Consider the following 12,872-nt stretch of genomic DNA (forward strand, 5'->3'; position numbering starts at 1 on the left):
TGTGTGTGTGTGTGGTGGGGGAGGTTGCTCACTGAAAGTTGCTGATTGTGTTTGTTAGCATGGTAATCAGATCCATCCCTCTGACTGGACAGTGTCATGAACTGCTCGATATATCAGGAAGTAAATATTAATTGGTATTGTATCGTATTCAGGTGTGTGCAGGGTTTCACACACGTGTGTGTGAGTGTCTGTGTGAGAATGGTCTCAGTGGTGACCAGGAAAATGCTGATAAGCATGTATGTAGTTCGTGTTCACTTCAGTGGTCTAAAATAGCTGCAGCGCACAGGACATTAATATGCATCAGTATGTAACAAGAGAGAGTATGTCTGTGACTCCATGCACTACTGTATCTGCTTCAGAGCAGCTTCTAAATCTTCTACTTATTTACCAGTCACAGAATGCATTTAAACATGATAAATGCATTAAAAAGAGCATTAATTAAAATAGTCGAAATATTTTATTCAGACATATATGCGACATAAGTTCATATTTTTGCAAAACTCCAAAAACCGATACATACAATTCACTGCAGTTTACATCTGAAATGAACACTATAGTAATTTTTATTTCCTTTTCCTTTTGTAGAAACAACTTAAATGTTGCCACAAGAACGTATTTGAGCCTGAGTTGCATATTTAACATGATTTGAAAATGTACTGCATAAAATGCGTGATGGAAATTAAAATTGTGATGTTATGGAAGTAGCGACAGATCTTTTCTTCTGTATTGTGCTGTAAGTCGGGTTCCAGGAGTAAAAACGGCCTTTATTTTCTCCATAGGGAAATAGATTTTTAATGATAACTTCCTACATCCAGATCAGATTCAGAGCGATGATCAAAACATAGATGGTGTAGATCGAGTCCATCAAAACATCTAAAGCCTCACAGTCCTAAACCACATTCTGGGTCAACATTTCATATGGTAACGTTAGGCAATTTTGATTTATGTGCTGTTCATCATCAGGATTCTGCTTCAGATTATTTTACATATGCATCTGCTAACATACGCAATTGCATGTTTCTGCTTCTTCTTCACCGTGGTTTGATCCAGACGTTCAGTACTCTTTCAGAAGTTGTGCAATAGTGCCCGCTACCGTATAACAGTGAAAACATGAAAAGCCGGAAAATTCCGTCAATAGAGGGGGAAGAGTTAAAGACAGACCTACTGTGAGCTTTGAGGTTGTTAATTTATGGTATATGCTTTTGTTGAAGCCACCAGTTTGCATTATTTCAACTTCTGTTTTAAATAATCAGAAGCAGAATCCTGGTGAAAAACTACATTACCCATGATGCTGTACAAAAAAATCACAAAGTCTCAGCAAACAAATTGCACCAATCAAGTGCTAAGCTCCGCCCACTCCCATGAAGCACCGCAAATGATGCTATCAAGTCGGTCTCTACATGCTCTCAAAACACTTAATAATTTAAATATTCTTATACATTTTTGTGCAATACACTTAAAAAAAAAAATTCTATACATACAATCAACAACTTTAAATGGGTAGTTTTATATTTCTCCATCATTTTTTACTTGATTATGTCATTGGCAATTGTTCATGGGATTGTAGTTCTTTCCCTCACTAAAGCTGTTAAAGGGTTAGTTCATCGCAAAATGAAAATTAGGCTGCGTTTCACTATATATATATATGTACAGTGCATACAAGCTAAGTCAACTTAATTTCTAAAGTGCTTTATACAATATATATTTTTCCACAGTAGTTTCAAATTCAAATTCTGCTGTAAAGCAGCAAGTCAACAGTGTCATTATAGAGCTCAAGTCAGTTCAGTATTGTTTCAGTTTAGTTGCATAACTGTAAAATTCATCAGTTGTACATGCATACTGTATATACAGGGTATATGTGCATATGCATGTATGAGCGAGTGCTGTGACAAACTCCTGTGCTCCACTGCACTCTGAACAAGCAAAAGACACACAAGAGTAGTGTTTTACATTTTTCACATCTGTGTGTAGTGTGGCTGATTATGTTTGTGTGTACAGTTACTATGCAAAAATACCATTTTTAGAAGAGTTAAAATAGTTTTGAATGAAGTGTTTGCTTTTGCAAGATATGTGTTACGTTTTGCATGTTGTGTGTGTGTGTGTGTTTTGTGTGTAGAGTTTTGAGACATGGAGCCATAGTTTCAAAAACTGTGTAAGCATAAAAAAAAAGTAAAATGAAATTGATAAATCAATAAGATGCATTTAGAAAATAGGGTGAAGTTCAATTTCATGCTGACTAAGTTTTTAAGAACACAGTGATAATTCATGTTAGCAAGAGTTTTAGTTGGTGCCAAAACTGCTGCAGTGCAATGTGATGCTCTGCACTTTTATCATGTTTAGACTGTGAAAAAAAGTTCTTCTTGTATGGAAAAGTGTGTGTGTGTGTGTGTGTGTGTGTGTGTGTGTGTGTGTGTGTGTGTGTGTGTGTGTGTTTTATCTTGAATACAAAATGTATATACTGTGGTGTAACTCATATATTACATATATGTCATATGCTTGTGATATTGTGATATTAAGTGATCAGACTTTACTCTTGGTGTGTGACACAATGGTTTAAAAATCTCATAAATATGCAATGAAGGAGGGACTCAAGCCCTATACAAGAATATCAAAGATTCTGGATGGGCATTTTTGTCTTGATCCAGTTAATTGCATTTTATTTACAATTACTTGAAAATGTATTATAGATTAAATTCTAATTAAATGCAATCAGTTGAACATAATAGTCATTTTTTGACTCACTTATGTAGGACTATATGGAATTTCATAAATAATTCTGTTGTCTTTGAAATATGGTTAAAGTGTACTGCTGATTGAACTGACAAGCATTTATGATAAACTAAAGTTTTAGGTTTTAATGTAATGTCTGATGAAACTTGTATGTCTTGTTTTTAAATATATTTGTAATTACACTTTTGTAATGATGAAGTTATTATTAAATATATTACCGTTAAACATAATATTGAACAACACACTACAGTTAAAATTATAATCCAGTGCTTTACATTTAGCATGTTAGTCAGCACATCAGAATTAGTGTACTTCTTTACTTATTAAAACATAACTATTTAAAATGTACATTAAGGTAAAACTTTTGATTTGACATTATTGTGAAGTGCACTTTTTAAAGTTAATATTATATTATCTGCAAGTAAATTTTTTTAATACACTTGTAAGATTTGAAGTAAACAACAAGTGCACATTCAATACACACTCACTTCAATACAAACATACTTCTTTTTCAAAAGGGTAAGACCTGCTAAAATGCAAGTCATGTCAACCACTTATGTATTTAAAAAAAAAAAGCATTTTATGGAGTATTTTATAATGTGTGTGTGTGTGTGTGTGTGTGTGTGTGTGTGTGTGTGTGTGTGTGTGTGTACAATGTGTGAATATAAAAGAAAGAGAGCGAGTGCATGTGTGTGTGTGTGAGAAAGCGAGGCTGAAAAAGCGTTTGCTAAGACTCGAGAGTGAGCACAAAAGAGGTGGTCTGAAAGGCAATTATGATGCTCTGACATGAATAATACCCAGGCCTCTCATGCAAAATGGGAAGGAAAGATGAAAATAGGCTCTGAAAATCTGTTACATTGGTTCTTTGTTACTGTCTATTCTTCTGCCAATGTTTTGTCATGCTAATGCTCTGCCCGATAAAATAGTTTGGGAAAGACGGGCTTCCCTCATGTAAAAAAAAAAAAAAAAAAACAGCGTGAGAGATTAGGGTGTTAGGGAGTGTAAGCACACCTCTGTAAGTCACTGATAACCCATAAACAACTGATGTAGGAAATTCCTCTCATCCTCTGTCAGCAACTCTTTTTTTCTTCTAACAGAACCATCTGCTCTGTTTGGATTATACAGCTAATTCTGTGTAAACACTTTCTTTTTATAGAAATCTTATAGTAGGTCCTATATGTATTCTGCACATTGCTATTGTTTGTCAACAAAAGTCAGCATTTGCTTCAATAATATAGCAATAATTTGTGGTGCTTAATTGCAGGGTTATTAACAGGCCCCTTGTTAATTTCAATACATTTTGAAATGTATGTAATAATTTGATCACGAATAATGAATTTTCAATTTTCAGCAGGTGCTGAATTTTCAGTTGTGCTGCTTAAATTTTATTTTTTTTTGTGGAAATGGTGATAATTTTTTTTTTCAGGATTCTTTGATGAATATGAAGTTTAAAAGAACAGAATTTGTTTGAAACAGACCGTTTTTTTGCAACATCATAAAAGTCTTTACCGTCACTTTTGAACAATTTAATGCATCCTTGCTATATAAAAGTATTAATATATTTCTACAACAACAAGAAAAAATTCTTACTGACCCCAAACTTTTGAATTGTAGTTTACATATTTGTCTTTGTTTTAGTAATTGTAGGAATAATAAAATAAATGAGTTGCTGACATTGACATTGTCTAAAAAGAAAAGCTTCGGCCAGCATAACAGTTACAGCCACAGTAGAAGTGACCAAACTCAGGTTCTGTATTCAGCAATCCTACAGTGTTTGTCCATGGGGCAAAAGAAAGTCGTCCACATCCATTCATTTAAGATTCATTACATGCATTGTCTTAGCACTTTGGTCTTTGAGAAAGCAATAAGGTACACAAGAGTACACAATTAAAGTTGTCCATGTGACTTTGCTATACTCCAAGTCTTCTGAAGCCATGCAATAACTTTGTGTGATAGCTTTGTGCACTGATAATCTTTCCTCCAATAAGCCGTTAGTTGGTGAGTTGGATCAATCTAATTTGGGAACAAGTCATTCTTTTGTGCCATTTCTTTCCAATGAACTGCTCAGACAAACTGATCTACTGGTAGTTCTCAGGATCCAATTACAAACTAAAAGAAATGGCAACAGCAGTTTAAAATTGCTTTTCAAGAATATATATTCATATTTCATTTTTCAAACATTGACTGAATATATACCTGCATTTAGTTGATTGTCCTATAAACAGTGGTAACTTGCAATTTTATCTTAGAGAGATATTTCTACCCAATATATCACATAAAAATGTGTTTTGTTGGCATAAATCAATGTATTTATGTAAACTGTAAGTTTCAATTTGTTAACTTTACTTGAAAACAAATTGCTAACTTATTGCCTCAGAAAAAATTTAGCTAAGGTTACTTAGTATATTCAAGTTTTCATAAATTGGCTTTTGAGTAAACTTGACTTGAATAAAACCAGAAAATGTAGATGTTACAATTTTTTTCAATGATAAAGGGGACATCGGATGTCAAAAAATGTTTTTTTTTTTTTTGCATTTAGTTATGTTTCTGGCGTGTCTGCCAGCTCAGAAAAGCTGAAAAGAAAACACGCAGCCAGTTTGTTATGGGGCTGAGTCTGAAACTGTGTGTTTCAATATGCAGCTGGTTTCTATGTAGATAGCTAGCTATTTGAATAAGACCAACTCTGAGCCATATATGGAGTCCAAGGCTGCAATTCACATGTCTTGTGTCGACACCCCTCAGAAGAGAGGGGTGGGGTTAGCAGTAGCTCATTATCATTTAAAGAGACACGCACCGAAACAGGTCGCTGTGAACAGAGTAGTTTTTGACTAGGTAAAAAGGGTGTTGTTTTACACGACCATTGAGGAATTTTAACCAAAGTGTGTTACAGACATTTCATGAAGACCCTAAAGACTCGTACCAACTTGTGGAAAATGGGCATCCGACGTCCCCTTTAAGAATCTCTTGTTAAATGGGGCTCTGCTTGAAGTCTTGTAAGTTTGAATCTATATCAGCTCTCCCTTCTTCTCTCTCTGCGTTCTCCTCCGCTGTCTGTTTGTGAGCTCGCTGTACCTCTGAACTGTTTGCTGATGCAGTAAGTCTGCATGGAGCTGGCAGCTTCCTCTACTGAATTATTCATTAGGGAGAAATCTGCCGAGCCCCTCCCCCATCATCTTATTATAAACCTTTTGCATATTCATCAACTCTTTCACTAGTATTCACTCTGCAGTGGTAAAATGCTGTTCACATGTGCTTGGCCCTACCCAAAATCTATCTATCTATCTATCTAGCTATCTATCTATCTATCTATCTATCTATCTCTATCTCTATCTCTCTATCATAATGCATTTACAGAAAGCATTAGAAGACATTTCTGAAGACCTGAAATGCAATGCAAAGTCGTATGGGCCACTTTTAATGATGCTTTTGGTGATTTTGCATCCTATTTGAAGCTTCCAAGCTTTAGTCTTCAACCATTTTAACTACTAGTAAAAGCAAGACCAGGACAATTATTTAAAAGGTCTCATTTTGTCTCCAACAACCGAACAAAAGTCATATAGAGTAAGTAATGGCAGAATGTGCTTTTTTTGGTGAAATAACCCTGAAGAACTGGAGTGATCGCAGCAGTTCTTAATTCCAGTAAAATAGTAATGTAGGTAAGGTTTTGATTAATCAAATAGTTGATCCTGATAAATTAGAGATTTGTAGTATGTACCATCACACCACCAAAATGCATGGTGCATAGTGATGTCCGGTTCATGAATGAATCATTCTTTTGAACTGGTTCTTTTAAGTGAATCAGATGAATCAGTTCACCAAATCGGACTGAAGCGTCTGAAACAGTTCACGGCTCAAGCAGCACAGTAACTCTACAAGTTACTCAATTAAAACTCACTTTCAGACACCCGACAGTCACTGCGACTGGAAATGAGCCGAGATACCGGCATTTATGATCCTGTGATGAATGAACTCATTCAGCGCTCCAGTTCCTCCAGCAGACACTGAACTGAGGAAACAGTTCGACTCGGACTGAAAACTGATGAGCCGCTGATATGCACATGCGTGAACCGAGCACACGAATGAAGGGGCCAAATGAATGTCTTTATGGTTTCTCATGGTTTATGTAAAAAGGTGAGCTGATGAAGGCTAGTTTATTCACTTTATTTGCTGTAGACATGCAAAACATCCATGTTGCACATCATAATTGGTTGCTTTAATAATACAATTGTGTATATGTGATGCCATTGTGTGATTACATAAATGAATCATTGGTGATGTGAATCATTGAAACGGACTGTGAATCAGAGTTCCCACATCCACACAGCAGGTGATTAGAGAACTTGGAGAAATGATTTCTGAAGTCTATGTTACAGTGTTAGTGGTATAGTTCAAAAGAGTCAGAGGGCTATTGGTATTGTTCTCAGCAGAACAGGTGTTGCTGACTCTGTTTCTCTTTCCCTAAATAGCTCACATGATAGTCATTGTCCCCGTCTGGAGTCTAGACACTAAAATACTTTTGTTTTGTTGTTCTTGTCTCATTACAAAAAGTGCTGATTTGGAGTGGTTCAGGTTTAGCTTTTATAGAACAGCAGGTAATTTTGTATGAATGAAAAGGAAAGGATAAGACATCAAAGAGAGAGAATTACGATCATTAGCTCTGTGGGTTGTGCTTGCCTCTCATCAGGGGTCCGAGAACGAAAGGGAACATTAAAATGAAAAAATAATCAACAGAAAAGAAAAAAGCTAATATTATCACAAATAAAATTGTATATTTTTTGCTAAATTACAACCTGTATCCTATGATATAATGCATAGCACTTGACTGAACTTAGCAATATCAAAGCCCTACTCATTTTTACAAAATTCACAACATTTTTACACTGTTAAATTAAAAAGGCAAAATTATCATTTTATTTATCTAGATGCTAACCAAGTTAAAAAAGTGTTTCAGAATTCGGAGAAACTCATTTTTCAATGTTTTCAGTGAAGTGTTTTCTTCTCTCCCAGCAGAGACAGCTATATGTATGACATTTGTTGAATTGAACACTGTTTGAACAGTCCGACATGTCAACTTCTGGCTCGACTAATGGTGTGAATTTGGGGTTATCGACATTTTGAGATACTTCAACCTGGAGTTATTGCAGACTTCATAGCTTCCATATTAACATCTGTGCTAAAAATGACGATTACTTTTATTTAGAGCCGTTGAAGTAATTAAATATAGAAAATGCTCCTACTCTCACCTACTTTTTTTGTACCCTACAGATAATATTTGCATGAGAAGCTGCCACCGTCTTTTATTGCAGCACATCAGCTCTCCCTTCCTCACGTTCTGTTCTCTCGTTGACTGCGACTGTGCTTTGCTACAGTCTGCAGCATAAGAGAATTTGGATTTTTCGAGTGACTTTCTGTTGAGAAACGTATTGTGTGTGAATGTGTTGCATTCCTAAACTTAACATCTACCTTACTAACTGTTAATAAGCAGCAGGAGTTTATTGAGGCTACACTCTAAAAAAATGCTGGGTTAAATATAACCCAGCGCTGGGTTATATTTAACCCAGCATTTTTTAGAGTGTAAAGTGGTAGTTAATAGTTAGTTAATAGTGATAACTGGTCCACAAACTAAAGTGTGACCACATTTATATTACATTTTTACAGCTTTATATAGATGTATTTTTGATCCATTACCTAAACAAAACCACTTCTCAACAATATAAAAAACAAAAAATGTCATTTTTTTTAGTCAATGCATGTTCAGAAAGCTGCTGTGTCCCACAGCAAACAAAATAAATATATTACAAAGGCAAAGTCTGAACGATTTATTAATTTATTCATATTCGATTCACTTTAAGATTTTAAGATCGCAGTAAAATGACGTGATCCTTTGATTTGAGCCAATAATAAATGTGATTGTTCACAAATACAATAGAATTTAAGTCTAATAATTAATTCAATAACTAAGGATTAAATAAAGCTTCGTAATTTTGTACATCTGTAAAGTTGTTTATATGTAAAATATTTACCTTTTAGATGCTGTCAGTATTGTACGTTTGCGTAATATCTGTTAGCTTTCAAAGCAAAAATCTTTATAATCCTATCAAGTTTGCAAGACTATTATAGCGGATTCTCAGAGAATTTATTCCTTTTAAGAAATTTTTGTGGTAAAAATAAATGATCCAAGACCAACCTGAGGATCTGAAATGTGCTAAAGCTATCAATTTCCCCGCGGGTTTGTTTTTGTCTCTTTGTTCTTCTGCACTTTCCTCTCATTCTGCTTCTCTTTTTCATGTTTGTCTGCCTTCTCTCGTCATGTGAACTGACTAATTCAAGCGTAGGCTCTTTTCATTCATGTGAAGCAATAGATGGGACTCTTTTCTCTTCCATCTCTCTCTCTCTCTCTCTCTCTCTCTCTCTCTCTGTACCTGTCTCTCGTTCTCTCCCTTTATCTCAAGAGTGTGAAGATTTAATGGCTTCTTGTGTTTATGTCGTATGTCCTTTTAGGCCCACGTCGTTCATCGCTGGCTAATCGATCAGGACAATAGTGTGAGCTCTGAGCTGCCGGATGGCCAGGGAGTGTGGCACTATGATGAAACAGTAAATATCTGCAACATATATCTAAAGTTTTATTCTCATATATATCTATATACATATACACATTGTATATGGACATTATCTGTCACTAGATATGCTTCTGTCATTGTTGTTAGTGTTTCTGGTGTATAGTGGTTCTAATTTCATCCACATTCTTTTCTTGTGAATTTGATGTTGGCACCATAAAGTTTTTATGTATAACATTCAGTTTAACTAAACTGTGGTTTTATTTGAGAGTTTCGTATTACTGTTTGGTGTTGGGCTGGCTTTTTTTTAAGTAGCGGTAGATGTGGTAGTGGTCCGGGCTGGACAAGTTTTTGTTGTTGTTGTTGGTTTCTTTGTTTTTTATTTGTTTCACCTGATCGTTTTATGAGATTTTTTGGTTGCGTTCAGATTTTGAGTTCCGTTTTTGTGATGTGTGGATTATTTTTGCGTTCATCAGTGTACTCACAGTATAAAAGAGTCCACGGGCAAAAACAAAAAACTAAAATAATATTACCAACACATCACTTTAACATAACATAAACTGCTTACACCGTATGGGTAGGATATAATAAGGCTGAAGTCAAACGAACCTATTTTACCTGTGGGTTCTTAAGTGTACTTTTCACATGTTTTGATGTGTTACTCACAAACACTCGTTTGTATCCAGACACCTCTGCATGCACTGACGTGTGTTGATGTTTATACACTATCCACATCTGTCCATGTTGTGCCGTGAGAGCTGAATCTGAGTGGTGAGTGAGGTTCAGTTTTTTTCATCTGTGTTTGTGCTGAACGTGTTTTTGTGTTGTGATAGTGCTCATTTCATAGTGTGTGTGTGTGGGTATTGTGTTGTGGATTTCATGTTTAGTGTAGTGTTAGTGTTTCTGTTTAAAGAATGCTTTTTTGACTATCTGTGACTCAGGTAAGTCAGATTTCCAAGTCATCTTCTTATCATAATTCTAAACCATGGTGGGATTTTTGGTTGCATTTTTTTTTTCTACACCTCAGGTCAAATTAATTTCACGTCAAAGTAAACTCCAGTTATTTATTTCTTTATCTTTTTGAATTAATAAACAAGTCAAATACAGCAATTGTACACTTTGCCTCTTATGGAGCTCCTAATCGGACAAGGTGCTTTTGTGACTGAACGTGGTGTCAACACAAATGTTGCAAGCAAAGTCACAAGCATCAAAATATGATTTTTCCTCCCATCTTAATATATATATTTTTTTACATCACCTTGTCCCCTCAAGGGCTCCATAGCCTCTAAATGCAGTGTTGGAAATACTATTAGAATTAGAATTAGTAATAGAAATTCTAAGTTCTACACACATTTATATGACTATATTCAAGTATTCTGGCTGATTCTGACAGGAAATGTGAATAATGTGTAGTAAAAGTAGACTAGGATGTATATAAATGAATAATACTAATTAATTAATTTTATTTTATATATTTATTTTATTATTATTCTTGTTTTGTAAAGTGGCTGCAGGCTGACGCTTTATTATAATGTCAGTTTATAACAGACTTCCAAAAGTGTATTGAGGTATATTCGTTTTACCTCTCATTTTTCCTAGCTTAGAAGACAACTTGCCACAAAGTGGCACAACTTGCCACAAAGTGGCACATCTTACCCCACTCTCCTCTATATTAAAATCCCTAAATTATCTATCCAAACAAGCACAGTATGCAAAACAATATGACACGTTTTTAGAGGCTGGAAGATGTCTACACTGGAAGTGAGCGAAACAATAGAAATAAGGCAGTCCCATTATTATCAACAAAGGTGTTCACACTGCAAGTGACTTGATGTGATGCACCTGAGTAGTTGACATATAATATGTCTTTGGACTTTTTTTCTAAATCAACATCAGGACTATTGGATTAAATTCTGAACGTATGATGGGAAGTGTATATCTTCCTTATTTTGAGGTTTTTTCTACAATTCACATTTGACATGGAATTTTTAGAAGTTCAAATATTCCATGCAGTCTGTCAGTAAATATAATATTATAGAAGCTGCATATATAAAATATAAAATGAATATGAATATACAGTTTAAAAAGTTTTTAAGGAAATGGTTTTACGTTTCCGCCACGTGCAAGGTGATTGCGACTTTTGTCACAACTTTTTTTCTCGCAATTGAAAAGTCAGAATTGAGAAAAATGTCAGAATTGTGAGTTTATATCTCACAATTCTGACTTTATATGTTGTAATTCTGAAAAAAAGTCAGATTTGTGAGAAAAAAAAGTCAGAATTTTGAGATATAAACTCGCAATTCTGACATTTTTGTACCGCTGAACATTCAGCAGAACACACCACGTAGTCTTCTACCGGTTTTCAATTATTCGGACGCTTTGCTGAACATTGTAGTTGGCGGAGCAGCAGCGTTGTAAAAGTGCTTTAAGACACGCATGCATGGGAGGCGAGCCGGCGCACTCGTCAAGCTCCGACAGCACGATTCTCCGCTCTCTACCCAACGAAATGGACAAACTTCTCCTGCTCTCCCGAATAAATATGGACATTTCAAACTCTGCTGCTCTGTTTCACGGAAACTAGTGTTGAAGAAAATGTGCTGTCCTGATCTAGAAGCACTCTTCATCAACTGTAAGCCATTCTACTCGCCGCGGGAGTTTTCCTCGTTCATTCTCGTAAGTGTTTACATTCCTCCGCAAGCGTGCGTGAGCGCGGTTCTACAACAGCTGGCTGATCAAATCACAGACATAGAGCAACAACACCCGGACTCTGTTATAATCATTCTAGGGGACTTTAATAAAGCAAACCTCACACGTGAACTGCCAAAATACAGACAACACATTACATGCCCCACCAGAGACAAAAACATTTTGGACCCCGGTTACACCACATTAAATGATGCATATCGCTCCATACCCAGAGCAGCTTTAGGACTCTCTGACCACTGCCTGGTTCATCTTCTCCCAACCTACAGGCAAAAACGTAAATCTGCTAAGCCTGTAGTAAGGACTGTAAAGAGATGGACCAATGAAACAGAGCAGGATTTACAAGCTGATTTCGACTGCACTGATTGGAGTGTTTTTGAAGCTGCTGCCACTGATCTAGATGAGCTCATAGATTCTGTAACATTGTATATCGGTTTCTGTGAGGATATGTGCATTCCTACCAGGACTCATTTAACATACAACAATGATAAGCCATGGTTCACAGCAAAACTCAGACAGCTATGTCAGGCCAAAGAGGATGCCTACAGGAGTGGGGACAGAATCTTGTACAATCAGGCCAGGAACACGCTGACAAAGGAGAACAGAATGGCTAAGAGGAGCTTCTCTAAAAAGCTGGAAAACCAGTTTTCAGCCAACAACCCTGCTTCAGTGTGGAAAGGCCTGAAAGACATTACAAACTACAAGACACCATCCCCCAGCACTGAGTCGAATCAAAATCTTGCTGAAGAGTTTTACTTAATCACTGGAGCTGTGCAAAGTCCCTGCCTGCTTCAAACACTCCACCATCATCCCCATTCCAAAGAAACCCACAATCACAGGACTTAATGACTACAGACCTGTTGCTTTAACGTCTGTGGTCAT

At 35.9% G+C, this 12,872-nt stretch overlaps 1 protein-coding gene across 5 annotated transcripts in view; it reads left to right on the forward strand.

The window, feature by feature from the left end:
* Nucleotides 1–12,872, forward strand: part of LOC107702961 (ankyrin-1-like) — a 149,477-nt gene that overhangs the window by 26,187 nt on the left and 110,418 nt on the right. Inside the window, exon 2 of one of the 5 annotated variants that reach the window (XM_016505430.1) lies at nucleotides 9,232–9,324. The exons of the other annotated variants lie outside the window; for them this stretch is intronic. Within the exon in view, the coding sequence (XP_016360916.1) occupies nucleotides 9,232–9,324 (93 nt within the window). The remainder of the gene's footprint in view (nucleotides 1–9,231; nucleotides 9,325–12,872) is intronic. 5 annotated transcript variants of the gene reach the window in all.

This window comes from Sinocyclocheilus anshuiensis, unplaced genomic scaffold, assembly GCF_001515605.1.
Source record: "Sinocyclocheilus anshuiensis isolate Anshui unplaced genomic scaffold, SAMN03320099.WGS_v1.1 scaffold238, whole genome shotgun sequence".
Classification (NCBI taxonomy): Eukaryota; Metazoa; Chordata; class Actinopteri; order Cypriniformes; family Cyprinidae; genus Sinocyclocheilus; species Sinocyclocheilus anshuiensis.